Below are 17787 nucleotides of genomic sequence, written 5' to 3' on the forward strand. Positions count from 1 at the left end.
AAAACCTTTAATATATGTGTGTATTTGTGCTGTGCCAACCGTTGTTGCAGTTATGGCAGATTTTCTGTATTGTGAAAAAAGGATTCGGTGTGTGTGTGTGGGGTGGGTGTACATGTGTATGTGCCCAGACGGTATTTTAACATGGCCAGCTGACTTCTAGCAGCCCACAGTTAAACAGTGACTCACAGATTCCTCCCTCTCTGTCTCTCTCCATCTCCCACTCCTTCTCACTAACTCAACTTTTTTTCTCATCTACTTTTCCTTGGGTTCCTTTTTCTCTCTTTCCCTTATTTTCTCCTCTTCTTTCACTCCCTTGCCGCCCCCTCTCTCTGTCTCTTTCTCCAGGTTGGGTGCTGACTAAAGCAGACTTTAGGACAGAGGGTTTTTTCCCTGCTCCCCTCACTGTTCTCCAACCAGCCCTGAACCAGTAAGTTACAGTGTGATCGACCCACATTCCTAATTCTAATCCCATTGTGATGTGTTGCTTTCTTTTAACTGAAAATAAATTCATATCCTGAATGGCACAAAGTATAGTTATATTAGCCCCATTCATAAAACCCTGAAATCTCACTTTTATTGTTGTTCAACTTTGACTGATTAAAGAAAAGCAGAAAAGGTCATAGAGATTTAAATTCTCCTGCTCTGTATAATCGAAAAGTACATGTGCGCACGCACACCCACACATGCACACATGAAGAACTACACAAAGAAGGTTGTTTCACAATTAGAGACGCCCAAATCAAAAGCAATGCCAAATGTTCCTGACTGGATCTGCTGATAAAAAAGTTTTCTGCCTACACACACACCCACACACACACATACATTCATACAGCCTTTAGGGCCTTTGGGACTTCAAAGAGCCGTCTACTGTACCTCAGCGACACCTCAACACGAGGTGCCGCAGAGTGGAGGGAGGAGGGTGGAAACAGAAATAGTGAGAGAAGAGGGAGAAAGAAGAGAGGCATGGAGGGGGCGGATGGGAGCAGTGAGGTGAAATGGAGGAAGAAATAAAGTTGGAAAGTGGAAGGAGAAAGAGAGTGGAAGAAAACTAAGTGCAAATAAAAAGAGAATAGGGGACAACAAGAGGGGAGTATTGGCAGGTAGAGATGAAGCAGCATGAGGGGAGAGAAAAAAATGAGGTGGAAAAAAACAGGATGAAAGCTGTACAACAGACAGACAGACCTCAGAACTGGCCAGAAAAAAGATGGACAGACAACACGGCAGACAAGGAGCTGTTGCAGCCAAAGACAGGGAGATGTGGGGGAGGGCAGTAACACTCAGCTGCTAATACCCCTGCTGCTTTGTTGTGAAGAACCCCAGTTCCCCTTCTAATGGTGAACTGTTCCTTTAATGATAGCAGTAAAACACACTAGTCACGGCTCAACTTTTACAACTTACAGGCCTAACACACACACTCATTCACACACCAAAGTTCAAATGCAAAAACTGCATTTATAGTATGAAAAGGTTTTGTCAGCGACCTATATGGGGCAGAAATGTGAGCCTTTGTCTAATTTCGGTGCCTGCAAGCTTTTGAATTAACTTGTTTAGAAACTGTCAATCATCCAGACAGACAGGATCTGTAGGTTTGAAGAAAGACTCACGCTGAGAAAAAGATATATTCTGAACATAAAGCCATTTGGCGAGTGCTTTGATCCCAGCTGCCTCACAGTGCACTGACTGCACACATTTCTGTATGGCGGCAACACTGAAACCTTTGAGTTACGCAGGAAAAACTGAAACCCTCTAACCTGGCAGTGTCAGTGCATCGCTCACTCTGTTGTGGTATTCATCCATGCAGGGGAGGCAGAGCTTAGCAGGAGACGCACAGCATCCCCTTAAGTGGTAGATTTCTTGGCGTAAGGCGATGGTTGTGGTTTAAGCATTACAGAAATACTGCTCTCATGTATGTCTGTACAATATGAACCTGTAGCTGCATGCTGTTGAATAGCTAGCAGTGGAATTCCCGAGCGTAATTCACACTCAGTTCTCTTTATTCATAATGCAAATTTTGACCTAAACTTATACAATAACGGAGCAGTTGGTATTCTCTTCACAGATTGTTCTGTAGAGTTGTTGGATTGAAAAAAACAAAAAAACCCTGTATTTTAAAAATGGAAGAACTGCTGCTTCACAGGTGGCCCGCTACACCTCCAAGGACTCACAAATGAACAGTGAGAGAGGACAGGCAGGCAAGCAGGCAAGGTGACCCAATGTAAAAACATGACAACCTTCCACCCTGCTGATGTGTCCTTGGGCAAGACACAGAGTCCCCAGTAACTCCAGCAGTGTGGTTCTGGAGCTGAGCCTGACCTCTGACCACCCTGTGGAGGGCAGAAGACAAAAAGAGCTTTTCCCTATGGGAATTAATAAAGTATCACATTATCATTTGAAAGCAGCTGATTGTATCTCTGTCAGTCTACATTTCAGCCTGCAGACCTTTTCTGTGGAACCTTGTGATATGACCATGTCATGGTAACTCTCCTGTATCTGTTGGGAAAGGTCTGCAAACCCAAATGTCAAATGATAAAGAAAAAATCAGCCACGTTATATGCAGCGAAGTTCTCCATTCATTTATCACTATAGCTAGCTCCATTTTATTATAGTGTCACACCTCCTTCCTTTGAATTTGCTTCTTTTATTGCCTTGCTGCAGCATTCAAGATTTAAAAAAAAAACAAATAACAACATGCTTGTTGTTTGTCATTATAAGGCACAAAATGAATAATAACAGTACTGTATAGCCAGAATATGTAAGCAACAGTGGCTCAACTGTTAACAAATTACAGTTTTTCTGTGGCTCATAAAGAGTTTATTTTTTTAGGTATTTCTAGGAGGGGAAAGCAACACAAAATGGCACAGATAGATTTTTCACATCTCAGTGTGCACTCATTGCAGTGTTATTGCACAAGACCAAAGGCCAGCTAAAGCAAACTTAAGAAACAGCAAACACTGACATTCTCTCGCTGTCTGTCTTTCTTGCTGTCTCTCTCTGTCCCTCTGGTCAACAATCCCTCTACTGGCCTTTATCCCCAAATCCCCATGGACAGAGAGTCAGGAGAGAGAGAATGCTTAAATGCTTTGAATGATGGTATGGAATGCTAAAAAGAAGTGTGTGTGTGTGTGTGTGTGTGTGTGTGTGAGATGGTTGGGGGGAACAAGCAAAGGAGGAGGAGGGGGGGATCTCCTGTCTGGTCTAGGATCTGGTATGCGTGACTGAACAAGAGGAGAAAGAGGAAAAGAAGAAAAAATCCCCCACCAAAACCTGCCTTCCTAACTTCTAAAGACAGACAATGGCTACTGACTGGCCTGGCAAACCTCTCGCTCAGTGTGTGTGTGTGTGTGTGCATGGTGTGTCACTTCACACACAGGACACGTCCTGATGGAAAGCAGAGAGAGGGAAATCTGCTCTAACCAACTTTAGATCTCATTACTCCGCACATGCAGCTGCACAGGCACGATCTGCCACATGTGAAATGAAACACTGCAAAAATAACCAAAACTAACACCCAAAACCTTCCATTTAAACCATGAAATCCTCCACGTACAGCTCTAAGTCCCCTCTGCTTTGAAACCTTGAGACCTCAGTGTGAAACTCAACTGGCCTTCCAGCTGATTTGAACACCTTTTTGTTGCATTTGAGAAATAAAAAACAGACGTTGATGATTAAAAAAATCAGCAGGGTGGAACAGCTTCCTATAATAAACGCCTTGGTGATAATTAATTACGCAGGCACTGCAGCCAAATCAAGATGGCAAGCATTCATTTTAAATTTCCTTGTAAATAATAAAACAACACAGATTTTTCTTTTTTCAGCCTCTTTGAGAAGCAAGACCAGGCTGATCAGGGACAATACACAGAGATGTGTGGGTGGTTATTAAGGGGGATGCATTAACATGAAAGCCCTGACTGTTTTAAAGTGATATGCCTAAATATGGACAATATCATTGCAGAATGAGACCCCGACTGTACTGACTGACTTCTGGGTGTAAATTGTGGAAACAGTTTTTCACATTCTTGTTGACAGTAAAGCAGACATGCATGGTGAAAGCAGTGCAGTGCTACACCTACACAAAAGTAGTCCACACGGCTCAGTTCGTTCATTATATAAATATCTTTAATTGTTTTAACCGTAAGAATATAAAACAATTTAATTTTGGGATTCTGCATTTTTCTTCTTCTTTACAAACACATAATATACAGTACATCTTTTTTATTTTCAAACACACACAGCTTTTTCAGCAGGACGCACATCCGTATATTAATTTTCTAGCAGGTCATTGCATTACATTAAGACGCACACACATGGGCCCCCATGTGTGCACGTGCGTGTGCATGTGTGTGTATGAATGTGTGTGTATGTGTGTGTGGAGAGAGAGAGAGGGAGAGAGCTAGAGAGAGAGACGCATTCCGCTTGTAACTCGAGACGGAGAAAGAAAAGAAAAATAATCGATTGCTCCTTTTTCTATGCATGTCTCAAAATGGATTCAGGTTATATTTTTTATTCAGAAAGAAAAGAGGGAGAGATGGAGAAAAAGAGGAGGAAAAAGATGTCCGTGTAGGTATCCCTACCCTCCACTCTCACTCTCTCTCTCTACAGCAACATCAATATGAATGCAACCTGTGCTGGCAAAAACGTGGGAAAATAGAAAGCCATAGAGAAAAACCCTGATTCATTACAATCAATATAGGGTATAAGATATAGAAATCACTTCAATTTGAAGTACAACGCTCTGAACAACATCCACTGACATTTAATTCCACCAGCATCCCTTACCAAAAATGCCAAATATTCCTATAATATACTTACACTGACATGTTGCGTTTAATAATGACCTGCTCATACCAATATGTGTTATTTCATATCGTATCACTATAATATTCCTCTATCTCTATTGCCTAGTATTATTATAAGATGTCTATAGGTAAGCTGATAATCTTATCTCCTTTATAATGGTCAAAGCTTGAACATAACATGTCTCAATAAAGGGCTTTAAAGTTGGACTTTACCCAGAAAGAATGAAAGAAACCAATGATAAAAGAGCTTCCCTACACAAGCAGGTTTATGTTTTTCTTTTTTGCATAAAGCGCCGTACTGTTATACTCCGACAAGATTTTACAGCTCCCCTTTCCTTTCTCTCTCTGTCTCTCTCCGGTAAATTGTTGCTGTTTATGGGGGTAAATTAACAAAGGTAGTTAGATTGTGTCCTGGTCTCCTTTCTCCAGCTCTGCTCATGGAAGAGGGAGGGGATGGAGCGATGGGGGAGGGGGCAGACACAGTCCCTTTAGGCACATTTTCTCCCAGTCTCTCATTCTCGCTTTCCTTCTTCCACTTCTTCTTTTTTTAAACAGTATACACCCTTTGAAAACAACCACATACGAGGTAGCCAAATGTTTTTTTAGGCGTGATGGCTGTAGTGGAGATGAGTCGTAAATGTCTCAAATCCAGACTCACTGTAAAAGTAAAAAGTCTCATACTCAAGTTTTAAAACCTCACTTTGCTTTAAATGAAAAGGAATGTGTCAGTTTGTACGGGTGCAAGTTTCACTTAAAGATTTTTCTGGAAGCAAGTGTCAGTACATGGAACCTATTATTCTAATAGTACGCAGAAAATGACACCTTCGACATGTGTGAAACAAGCTGATATGCATATACAAGTTATTCCAGTCCAATATAAGAATTTATGAGATATTAAAACTTAATATGAGATCAAAACAATTGCTAACAGGGATTTTTATGAGCTCACAACAATAGCAAGTTTTAATTGCTTCCTACCAGGCAGAATATTAGGTCATACCAAACACTATTTTAGATCCTGCAAGGGCAACAAAAAGAAAAAAGAAAACATTTGGACCAAAAAAAAAAAAAAAAAATCTGGCCACATGGGAGAAACACACCTTACACAGGAGGGAAGAGAAGGTTCCTCTTTTTTAAATAAGAAAAGATGTTTCCCCACCCATCCTCCCCCTCCTCCTGCTCCTTGTGTCCCCCTCTGTCCCCATAAAAGAAAAGGCAAACACAACACACGCAACACACCCACACACTCAAAAACATTTCCAATCACCTCACTTTCTCACTCTCTGTCATCTGCCAGAGTCCCAGGTTCAACACTTTAAGGCAGGGGAGCTGTGTGATCCGCTCAAGTCCCCTCTTGGTGATCTTGGTACATCCATACAGGTCGATGCCCGCCAGCTGGGTCAGGTGGTCAGCTATGAGCTCCAGCCCTTTGTCCGTGATGCGCACACACTGTCCAATGTTCAGGGTCCTCAGCTCGTGCATCTGCCTCACCATTCGGTTTATCCCATCATCAGAGATGTGACATGAGCACAGAGACAGGGACTTGAGCTGGTACAGCCCCTGGGCGATGTACGCTAGAGTCTGGTCCCCTATCTTGTCGCAGAAGGAAACGTCAAGTCCGGAGAGCCTTAGGGTGCCCATGGCAAGGTGCATGGTCCCCGTGTCGCTGATGTTGTCACAGGAGCGTAGGTTGAGGCTCCACAGGGAAGCCATGTGGGAGAGGTGGATCATCCCTGCATCTGAGATCCCCCCACAGAAGCTCAGGTTCAGTACCCGGAGCTTGGTTAGGCCCTTGGAAATGTGTTTAAGTGACAGGTCTGTCAACTTCTGACAGTCCTGGAGAGTCAGATACTCCAGGTTCAAGCAACCTTCTGCTGCGCTGCGGGTCATGCCCGCCAAATGTCCAATCCCCACATCTGAGACATGCCTGCAGGACCTCAGATTGAGGCTCTTGAGCCTGTGGAGGCCCCAGGCTATCAAGAGGAGCCCAGTGTTTGTGATGTTGCTGCAGCCACCAAGCTCCAGTACTTCCAGGTTCTTCAGGTACTGGGCTATCCTGCCTAGACTGGAGTCTGTGATTTGCTTGCAAAGACTCAGGTTCAAAACCCTCAGTGACGGGATCTCCTGAACAAATGCATGGCCCAGCCCGTTATCTGTAAGGTTGTAGCAGCCAGACAGGTTGAGGGACTCGATGTTAGGCATTCCCTGGATCACATAGCTCAGGCTGCGGCGCAGAGAGAGGATCTGGACCCTCCGGATGCCCCTGGCCTGAAGGCTGGGAAACAGGGAGGGATTGGCCCGGCGGAGGTGCAGCTTGGCCTCCACCCCCCTCCACACTGACTTGTGGTAGGATGCGTCCCTCCAAGCAATACACACTTGGGCTACCCTGCCTTTGTCCCTCACATCCAGATAGCTGAAAATCATGGCCAAAATTTCCGGGAAGAGGCACGAAATGTGCGTCTCCATTGTTTTTCAAAACCCAGGCATATAAGAATTAATACTCCACACCTCCCAGGTTTGAAAGAAGGAACCCGCTCAGAACACCCCCCCTTCTCCCGCACTACTGCAAAAAGTATCAACAGTTCTGGTTATCCACAGAAGTAAAAAAGAAAGAGTTGTTTGTTTCTCTCTTTTTTTTTCTCACATTGAAGTGTGCAGAACCGATCCAACTCTCTCCGATCCCACGTGATCCGGTCTGGTTGCGCAGTAGGATTCAAATGCATTAACCAAAAAAAAAAAAAAAAAGAAAAAGAAAGAAAGAAAACAACAAAAAAGCGTTTATTCCTGCCTCTACCCCTCTCTCCGCCAAAAAGAGGAGGAGAGGGGGCGAAAGGAAGGAGGAGGAGAGGAGGAAAAAGCGTCAATCCTTCCCCCTCTCTCTCCCTCTCTCAGACGACGCTTCCTTGTATTATACCTACAAAAAGCCTTCCTCTCTCGGCCGAGCGGGGATCCAGACGGTCGTACATTTCAGAATAAGAAAGTAAAAATAAAACCAACAGTCTTAACGCCACCCATTAACAAACATTTCCATGGCAGGAAAGCGGGGAAGGTAGAGCTGGGTTGGCTTTGTAGGCAGGGAGAGAGAGAGAGAGAGAGAGAGAGGGAGAGAGAGAGAGGGGCGTCCTGAGCTCAAAGCCTTTGTCTGCTCTTTTCAAACCGACTTGGCAGGGACCCGAGCACTCTGGCTGTGCGGGAGGGGTAGAGCCAAGTAGGAGTGTTAAAGTGTGCTACCTAAAACAGATTAAACCGGAAAACCCGTCGCTCCGAGCGTTTTAAACGCAGCGTGTTGCAACATAACGCGCAGATCGATATTTAAAAGGCGCTCCACCGCGAAGTAAATTTGTAATTTCCCCGAGTTACCCCTACCCCCTCCGTGTCAGGCAGTTGGTCTGTCCCGCCTCAGCTGGAACGGTGCGAACAGTTTCCCTTGGAAACCAACTTCTTACAATTCAGTTCACTTTGGGCTTTAACCCTTTGAGCGGACCACACAGGAAACCGGCCGAGCTGCAGGCCGAGCTGCAGGCCGGGCTGCGATCACTGGCTCCAACATTTACACGTTTAAAGGCGAATTGGTAACTCTGCAAAAAGAAAAGAATACTGCGTTCTTTGTCTCTCTCCGGTCTCCTCTTTCACTGACTTGATTGCAAAACCAGCTAATAAATTCTCGTTCCCAGAGGCCATCCATCATCTTTTCAGCTTTCAAATATTAAAAATATTTGATAAAACAAACACAATGGGACTAGTAGTATTCTTCTCATAATTTATGGAAACAAAGCAGAGCAAATCTTCTGTAATTAATTTCATCATGCTTTATTGGCTTGGCATTTGGCACTGTGCTGCCAAGGCCTCAAGCCGGAGATTACAGTTTGTGTCGGTACAAAGTGAGCACAGGCCAGCACACACTCTCTACTAAACAACCCACTGCACTATTTGCCGATTTAACTTATCTCTTGTGTGTGTTTCTATCAGTATTATTACACTGCTCTCATAAAATACATACTGTACGAATTGTGGTAGGCCTATGATTTTTTTTTATTTTTTTTTTACAAAAGGGTGAAGTGTCCTTAAGTGACTGTAGTGGTTAAGTAGCCTATAAACTGTGGAAAAGAAAAAAAAAGGTTTATTTCTATCTCGTGACTCTCATAAAAAACCAAAATACTCACTTTGAAGCTGTTGTATCACATCCTGCATTGCTTATGTTTTGATCCATGAAATGAAGACTAATTTTATTTTAGTCCCAGCTGATGGCACTGAGAGTATATCAGTAATAGCTGGCTTTACACAGCAGATATTCTCTTAATTGCTTATGTAATACTCCAAAAACATGATCATGATCTCATACAAAAACACTCGTATGTGAAGAGAGCTGTGCATCATTTGTGCTCTTAACCAACCTGAAACTCTGTCACCCTCTTAGTAACCTTGGTCTGTGTGTGTGTGTGTGTGTGTGTGTGTGTGTGTGTGTGTGCGCGCGTGCGCGCGTGCGTGCGTGCGTGCGTGCGTGCTTGTGTGTTTCAAGGGTGTACCACAGTGTTTTTCATTAAGTAATGTCTGTATGTGTGTTGTCATGGAGGCACAAACAGGTGAACTTGGGTCAGTGCATATGTGGCTTTTGCATGCAAACTATGTTTTTGCTTGTATTTATACATATGCGTGTAAATGTGTGTGTGTGTGTGTGTGTGGGGGGGGGGGGGGGTAATATGACAGGGGAGTCGTTTGCTGAAGCCAGTGGAGTGTGTCAGAGTGGTTGAAAAAGAGCAAAGGGGGTGGGGGGGTGAGAAACGTAGAGGCAGAGAAAGAGAGAGTGATAGGAGGAGAGAGGCAACAGTGATCAGGTAAGGATAACAGGAACAGAGAGGAGATGCAGAAACAGGCATTTTTTACATGAAAGAGGCAGCCATGCACAACTGACAGCAACTCTCCTCACTTCTACTTCTCCCTCTCATCTTCTCTGTTCTCCTTCCCTGTAAAAGATGAGGATGCCTGCTGTAATTGCTCCTTTCCTTTCCTAAAACAACTACAGTCAAGAATGTACAGTCCTCATTCCATGCAAAATTTAATCCAGGCAAAGCAAATATGACACTTTGGCAGTCAAAGTTAGGCACATCAAATCAATATTTTCCAAACTATCAGTATCTATTGCTCAGTAGGCTGTAAAGACTGTTTTCTCCCCATTATCTCTCCTGCGACCACTTTTCTTTTTGGCCTATTTGCTAAAAAAATGCCAAACCGTGACAAGAAAAAAAACCCCAAAACAACTGATTACCAGTATTGGAAAAAAACAGATATTATAGATGTATATGCAAAACACAAGTAGGTAGTTTTATGTAACCAGCAATGGCCACACAGGCCACATATGTGTGCCATATAAATATGCATCAAAATAGGCATGATGCTAAATAATATATTTAGCATACAGAAAAAGTAGAAATGGAACATTGTGTATTTGGGGGTTTTTTTTAGCAGAATTGCTGTGTTTAGATTGTGACAATGTCATATTTGTCATATTGTTAACAAATTTAACATCCAAAATGTAAGATAATTACAAAGTAGTTTTAAAGATTAGATCACTTTTAAATTAAAATAAAGACAATGGCTATTAATAGACTTCTGGTCGAACATAACCATGTCATCATAAATGAAAAAGCCCATATGAGTCAGGAAATTAACAACTAAAGCTTTTAAAATTTAGCAACGCATTCAAAGTGGATCAAAACTGGCTGGTGAAAATTTTTAATGCCCTCCCTTCTGCTTTCAATTTATATCCTGTAACTTCATCAAGGGCAAAAACAAAGCAGTTAACTGCTCTGTCTCCTGTGGCTGCCAACACCTACGTCCTTGGTACCCAGGCACAGAGTGTGTCGTGCATTTTCAAAATATAGATGCTGACATGAATACCAAGCTTTATAATGACAGCATGAACACCATGAGTTTTAAACAGGGCACTAGATTTACATGTGCATGAAGTGTAGCGTGTAGGTCAGTTTGCAAGAGAAACCTCCAGGGACAAACTGGTTTGGTCAAAAATCTTCTGTCAAACCAAACTGTTCACTGATACTTTGCTTTGGAGAAGTTGCCTCTGCAATTTTATGTTTGCGGGGTTCAAAAAGAAAAATAAAGCCCTGCCAACCACAAAGAGTCATGTAGGAAGTTTTTACCGAATGTTGTAATACCAGAAGTGCCATTTGTGTGTTTGTGTGTCATTTGTCAGTCACCCAGATGACTCTATATTCTACCTGTAACAGCAAAACGATTTCAGACGAGAAAGGAAAAAGAAGCAATGACAAGGTAGAAGAGAAAGAAATAAATAGAGGAAGAAGAGCAGGAGCGAGGCAGGTCTAAGTGCCACAGGCTTTCTCCTCAGCAGCAGTAGCTGAGTCTCTCTGCATGACCTGCCTGTGTGTGCGAATGTGTGTGTTTGTGAGTGTACTTGCTCAGCAGGCATTTTTCTGTTTTTCTGTCTCCCTCTGTCTGCCTCATATCCCAGCTGCATGTGTATGTATGTGTGTGTGTGTGCACGCGCACACATTGCTGTGGTGTGTCATACTTCTCTTGGAAAACCCGCTGGGCCCTAGCTTGCACTCACACTGAGCAAGAGAGGAGAATGAGAGGGATGGATAGATGAGGGCAGGGAGATGAAAAGTGAAAGAGGAAAAAGGAACCGGTCAGAGGAAAAAGGGAGGAAGAGTGTTTCTATCAGCGGGGCTGAAGAGAGCCACATGCTGTTTTCTGAATATTAAAATGGATGTTTGAAAAATGGGCTAAAAGAGAAAACGCTGAAGTGACGCCAAGAGTCAGTCTTGGCATGCAGGTGTGTGTGTGTGTGTGTGTGTGTGTGTTGCAGAACGTCTCATAAGGTTCGTCTCATGATTGGCCCATCATGCACAGGTGTGTGTGTAACTTTATGTCTGTATTTGATGATTCAGAGGAGGGCTCTCGTTGGATAATTGCTCATCCCAACAACATGCTTCATCTGCACCCACAGCGATTGCTGGTTGCCAAGGTTACGTGGGCGTGTGTCAACATGTCCCCCCCTGAAAGCCAACACCGTCCTGAATGGGTATTACCATGACTCTGTAGATTCATCTTGTCCCATACACACACACACACACACACACACACACACACACACACACTTGAAAGAGAAAGCTGACAGTAACAATGCAACGAGAGCCCTGAGACACACTAAACCTTTGTGTGTGTGTATGTGTGTCTGTGTGTGTCCATACTGTACACTGTAAGATGATGAATCTTTTATGCTCCTTCAGGTGTTTTCTTGCTTCACTGGGGCTTGAACTGTACAGTATGGAAACTGTGTGTGTGTGTGTGTGTGTGTGTGTGTGTGTGTGTATTATATACCTGCCTTTACAGCTTCTCTGCTTGTTTGACAGACTTATACTGCCTCTCTCTGGGGACTTGTCCTGCCAAGTAACATCAGATGACTAAAACAAATAAAACAGTTGCAATTTAGATACAACATAAATTTGCACCACTCTTGTGCATAAGGCTCAGTAAATTTCAACATAAGAATTTACTGTACACAAAAAAACTGTTGTGTCAAAAAAGAGGGAATCTATCCTGTTAACTGTTTCACACCTTCAGTTTTTACACAATCCCGTTCCAACAGTATAGTATAAACAGTAAAGAGTATAAACAGAAAACTTTTTATGAAAAATAAACTGTGTGTGTAACTGTAAGTTAGCAAGGCAGCCAACTTAGCACTATGTTTACATATGCTTGTTAGCTACCTGCACAAGTAGTCAATATGTTAAAAAAAAAAAAAAGGCCCTTCTTTCCGGCATTATCGGGCACTTATTCTCAAAATTTTTATATTCACTCACCCACATTTTATTTCTGAATTTTCCACCAATTAGAGAGAAGTGGCAGTAGCAGCTGGGCAATGTGAATACAATGACAAGGAACAGTGAGGTGAAAGACTGAAAACTCAAGTGAGTCAGTCTGTAATACAAAATGTGGATGATGGGAGAAAGAAGAGAGGAGAGGGAGAGCAGATGTAAAAAGCAGGAGACAACAGAGGCTCATCAATGGGAGACGTGAGCTTCTTTTTCTCTGTGAATCTCCCTCACTCTCTATCTATCCATCTATCTGTATCTCTACCTATGTTTCCTTTTCGTTCACTTTCTTATCCCTCTCTCTGACAGTTCATCTAGGCTCCCGTCTGGCCACAATGCCTCAAAGGCTCTGTGTGTGTGTGTGTGTGTGTGTATATGTGGGTTATGCACTGCCACCCTGCTCCACTTTTTGCACCACACAGGCAGCCTAGGTGTGTGTGTGTGTGTCCTCAACAATGCGTTTCTTTTCTGCAAACTCTGCAGTCTGACATGGGAGATTTTTCAGCCTCTCCCTCAGCAGTCAGCATTTTGGCATTTTCTCAATGCACTCTGTCATCTGTTGGCATGAATAGGCTGCAATAGGCTGTCTATCGGTGTGTGTGTGTGTGTGTTTGGCTGTGTGGCTGCTTATGTTTGTGCAAGGAACCATGAAGGTGTAAAACAGCTAATTTTCAATATTTTTGATGTGGGCCCACAGCTAGAGTTTGAGGCAACATCCCTTAAACTGTGTTCAAAATAGTTGTGAGGTCAAGCACGGTGAAGTTTGAAGGAGGCAACAATTGAGTTCTGTTTCTACAATGAAGCATATCCCACAGCATCTGTTCCAGATCTTTTCACACTGGTATTTTGGTGTCCTCTTTGTGAGACACGGGAACAAAATATTTCTTCCAAATGTACTGCAAACACTTTAAATTCAAATTTTAAACTCAAAATCATATGGCCTCAAATCCATATACAGTGGTCCCAAACCTTCCTAGAGATAGCATATATCCTAGAGGTTTTTTTTTTTTTTCTTTTAGGAAATGTTTAAAAGTAATGAATAAAACATTTAAAATACTGTGATGTTGAATGCACAAAAAGTTGCTTGAATGAAATGCAACATGTGAAATTATCAGACTGAATAGCAATAGCTCATTTGGCCAACCTTAAAGCTGCTTAAAGGGGCTATTGATATATAGCTAGCATTAGCATTAACAGCTTCAGGTTTAGTTCCACTTACAATAGTCAAGATTTCCTTTTTCAGTGCAGACTGGACACTAGAGAATCTAGCCATACATATACCCAGGCTTGTTTATGAAAAGTCTCTAAATCGCCATCAACCTAAAAGAAAAGGTTTGTATTGAAAGAACAACAGCTAGTGGGAAACTCCCAACTTAGTCACATGGCATTCCCCTGACCAATGGGGGCAAGGCAATATGATCGTTTCCTCATTCAGTCAACTATTCATGGACATTTGCCATAAAAGTGATTGCCCCTCTGTTACAGTTCAGCCAAAACCAACCAAAGCAGAGGCATAAAATGTAGAGTATCTTCATGAACAGCAGTAGACAAGAACATTGAGACCAGCATGACTCATCAATGACTGAATGTGTTGTCAAAATATGTTTTACTCCCACAGGAAAGAAATTTACAATAATGTTAGACATCTAAATCCAAATTTAGATCAATTAAATTGTACTGATGTCAGATTTGTTGTGTTTGTCTTTGAGTTAATGCCACTTCAGGCCATTAAGATGGAGCCTGCGGGTTATGTAGGGAACATTTAACACACGTGCCACATTGAAAACTGGAAACAAACTCAATCTTACCAAAAATTAGAGGAATAGCAAAAGAACCAAGAAGCTATACAGATTAAACGTGATATGCACCAGTGAGTGAATATGTCTGAGTGTGTCTATGTGGGTTTCCTGACCTGACACAGTACAAGGCTTCCTAGGGATTTACAGGCCAGATGAATCAATTCAGAGGCGAGCACAAAATCAGGCCAGACCAGCCGAGACTTGCACTGCTTCATATCTTAGGTGTATACATGTAAGTCTTCTTACTTGTTAAATCTCTTTGATAATTTGGTGTGTGTATATGTATGTTTGTCTTCGTGTCACAAAAATATTCACTTTTACATACCCAGAGGGTCAAGGCAGTTTATTTTGACTTGATTACTGGAACCATGTGTGTGTAGATGGGAGAGTGAGCTAAGCAACAAAAATGTTTGTACTGATGTGTGTGTGTGTGTGTATGCCTTTTAGACTGCTTGTGTGTTTGTCTGTGTGAGTATACTTGCAAATCTGTTTGTACATGTTGAGGGTGTGTGTGTGGCTTGTGTGTTAATTTCTCCAGGGAGGGGATCTGGAGCCCAGTGCAGTTTGACCAGCAGAGCTCCAGGGGCACTGGGGGGAGGGATCATGGGGATCTGGCCCAGCTGCAGTGGCTTCCACCCTGGGCTTTCTGATCAGGGATTCACTTTCTCCAAGGGTTCCAGTCCAGTGCCAAACGAGGCCAGCCAAAGCTTTGGCCGTATTTATTCGTTCAGCCTCCCAGTTTATTCCTCCATCAGGTTGGATGGATTCAGCCACCTCTGTTGTTGTTCTGTTAAACTTTCCTTTTGCCAGTCAGTTATTAGATGGTTACACGCTAAATTAATAACACACAACTGTGCATAATATGTGACTACAAGGAGACACAGTGACGATTTGCAACTTTCAGCCAAGAAAAATGATCAATTAATTAAGATATAGTTGGCCCAGTCATTTAGGCTTGAAACTCCATTGCTGTGATCACTGTAAAATCTTCTTGTCCATGATGTCTCAAACATTAAGCTTGAAATGTCACTCTTAACCTTTAAACATTTTATATTTAACTTGCATTAGAGCAGTTGTTTACTATTAGAGTAGGCTGATAATGTTTACTTAATTACAGGTTTATAAGCACCTTTGGCATCATCTACCATGAAACAAAAATCACAACTGAATATAGTTTTGAATTTACAAAAATTAAGGAATTTCCATTTTTGTTCTTGATGATGGGAACAGATTTCTGAGATGATGTATGAAATATGTGTATAGCTGCTATACAGAGACAAGACCTGGACACCAAATATACAGTTAGACACAACACCCAAACACTGTGAACGGTATAAAGTTACTGTATACACAACAAATGGGAAATTAAAATGAGAATATGTTTGCTCACATTATCACAGTGAGGAGACAAGGGAGTGTGAGAGCAGCTTTTTATTGGCGCCTGGGTGCAGTATTTGGAGAGGAGGGGGGGGGACAGAATTATAAACGGAGGATGAATATGACTTTCAGACTGACAGAGAGAAACAGAATTGAGAGAGGAAGGAGGAGAGATCACAGTATTGGAGCAACACAACAAAGCAAAGAGATGCAGAGAAACAGATGGTGATGAAGAGCAGAGAGAAGTGTGAGGAGGGAGAAAGAGACAGAGAAAGAGTGGGGAGGAGAAGTATAGAGAAGATATATTTAGAGAGAGAGTTTTAGCCTCCCAGCTAGAGGCATGACTCATCTTCTGCCAGCTGACAGAAGGATGGATGGAGGGAAGGAAGGAGGGAGGAGATGGACAGAGATGGTGGTGGGGGGTGGGGGTGTAGTGGGTGAAGAAAGGGAGGGGAGAACAAGCATGATGAATAGGAAAGATGCAGAGAAGGGAAGGGTGTGAGGGGAATGTGGAAGGAAAGAAGGAAGGAAGGAAAGGTGGAGGAAGTGAAGTGATGACGGGTGAAACTCGGAATAAAAGAGGATGGATGGAGTTCCACAGACCATCATACAAGCAACCACACATGTAAAGTGCAAAAACAAAGAGACAGATAAAACCTAAGGCTTCTTCTGCCTCTCTCAGCTGCTTCCAAGTCCTACTGCTTTTCCCCCAGGGTTTGTGTGTGTGTGTGTGTGTGTGTGTTGGCAGGGAAGATATAAGCAATAAATTTCCCTGCCGTTGCATTTGACAGTTTACTGCTGCACATGTATGTGTGTGTGTGTTTATATATATATATATATATGTTGATTTTTTTGGAAGAGGGGGAGTCTTGTAGAAAAAGAGGCAAAATAGAAAAAGACACAGAATGACTGTGAGACAAACCAAAGGAGAGTCAAAGCTACAGTAAGTGGAGCAGGTAGTTTTATCATCCCATGGGTCTGCTGTGGTTGCATTTGTAGTTGAGTTCTTTAGTTCTTACAAATGTGTCCATGTGTCTGCACAAAGTTGGCATATATTCCCATGTCTGTTCCGCCGCGTTTTTCATGTCATCAAAAGAAAAACAACAGGAGCTACGAGTAGTGGGGAAAATGAGAGAGGGCTGATGTGAAAATTTATTGGTTCCTGTCAACAAATAATATGACACAAGAGAAAGAGCAGGTAAACCACACAATCTGTTTATGTCATGATTTTAGGAAACAGCTACTGTAAACCATGTATTAGTTATGCTGTGTTTTGGGTGTGTTTGGGTATGTAGCTCCAGTGTTTTAGATTTAGGGACCGTTTCGGTCACTCAGCTGGTGAACTGTTGGGCTATTGCTGTACAAATATCCATCCATAATCTACAGCTTCTCCATCAGGGCTCACTGAGGGCTGGAGCCCATCCCAGCAAGGCAAGGCCAGGGTACGCCATACATACAGGAAGCATTCCAACAAACTCCTACAGTCAATCCGGAACATGTTTGCTGCAAGACAACAGAGCTAACTGGAGCGCCGTACACAGAAAACTTAAGCAAAACTCCAAGTTCCTGCAGGCTGCAAGGTCATTACTCTGTCTGACCTCTGACCTCCTGCTAGATGCATCAGGAAGAAAGTAAGACAGAAATGTTGACACAAAGAGCAGCACAGAGACAAAGTAGAACATTTCTGCTCATTGAGATGTAGGAGAGGTGGTGGTGGTGGCATGGTGAGGTTTTGGTCCCTGAGAGAACAGACTGTTTCTCTCTTCTGGAAGATTCTCAGGTTCAGCCTGGTCCACCAGAAAGACAAAACCTTAAAACAACACATCACTCAGAGAAATGAGCTCATGAACCGGGACACAGTTCGAGGCTGGTGCTGCCGATGCTTCATTGGCTTAAGGACAAAGACTGGGTATCCTCTTAGGTATCCAGTGTGCTGCATGCATCCTCACATTTCTGTTCAGC

General features: G+C 42.8%; 2 protein-coding genes across 2 annotated transcripts in view; one reads left to right on the forward strand and one right to left on the reverse strand.

The window, feature by feature from the left end:
- The first annotated feature begins 403 nt into the window (after positions 1-403).
- The window catches only part of wnt5b (wingless-type MMTV integration site family, member 5b), a 30230-nt gene continuing 12846 nt past the window's right edge, over positions 404-17787 (forward strand). Inside the window, exon 1 of the mRNA XM_029494924.1 lies at positions 404-427. The gene's annotated coding sequence lies outside the window, so the exon portion shown is untranslated. The remainder of the gene's footprint in view (positions 428-17787) is intronic.
- fbxl14b (F-box and leucine-rich repeat protein 14b) lies at positions 5978-7907 on the reverse strand. Its single transcript, XM_029494923.1, has one exon. It carries the CDS (start codon positions 7260-7262, stop codon positions 6060-6062), a length of 1203 nt encoding a protein of 400 aa, XP_029350783.1. The 5' UTR covers positions 7263-7907; the 3' UTR covers positions 5978-6059.

Source organism: Echeneis naucrates, chromosome 23 (genome assembly GCF_900963305.1).
Source record: "Echeneis naucrates chromosome 23, fEcheNa1.1, whole genome shotgun sequence".
Lineage (NCBI taxonomy): Eukaryota > Metazoa > Chordata > Actinopteri > Carangiformes > Echeneidae > Echeneis > Echeneis naucrates.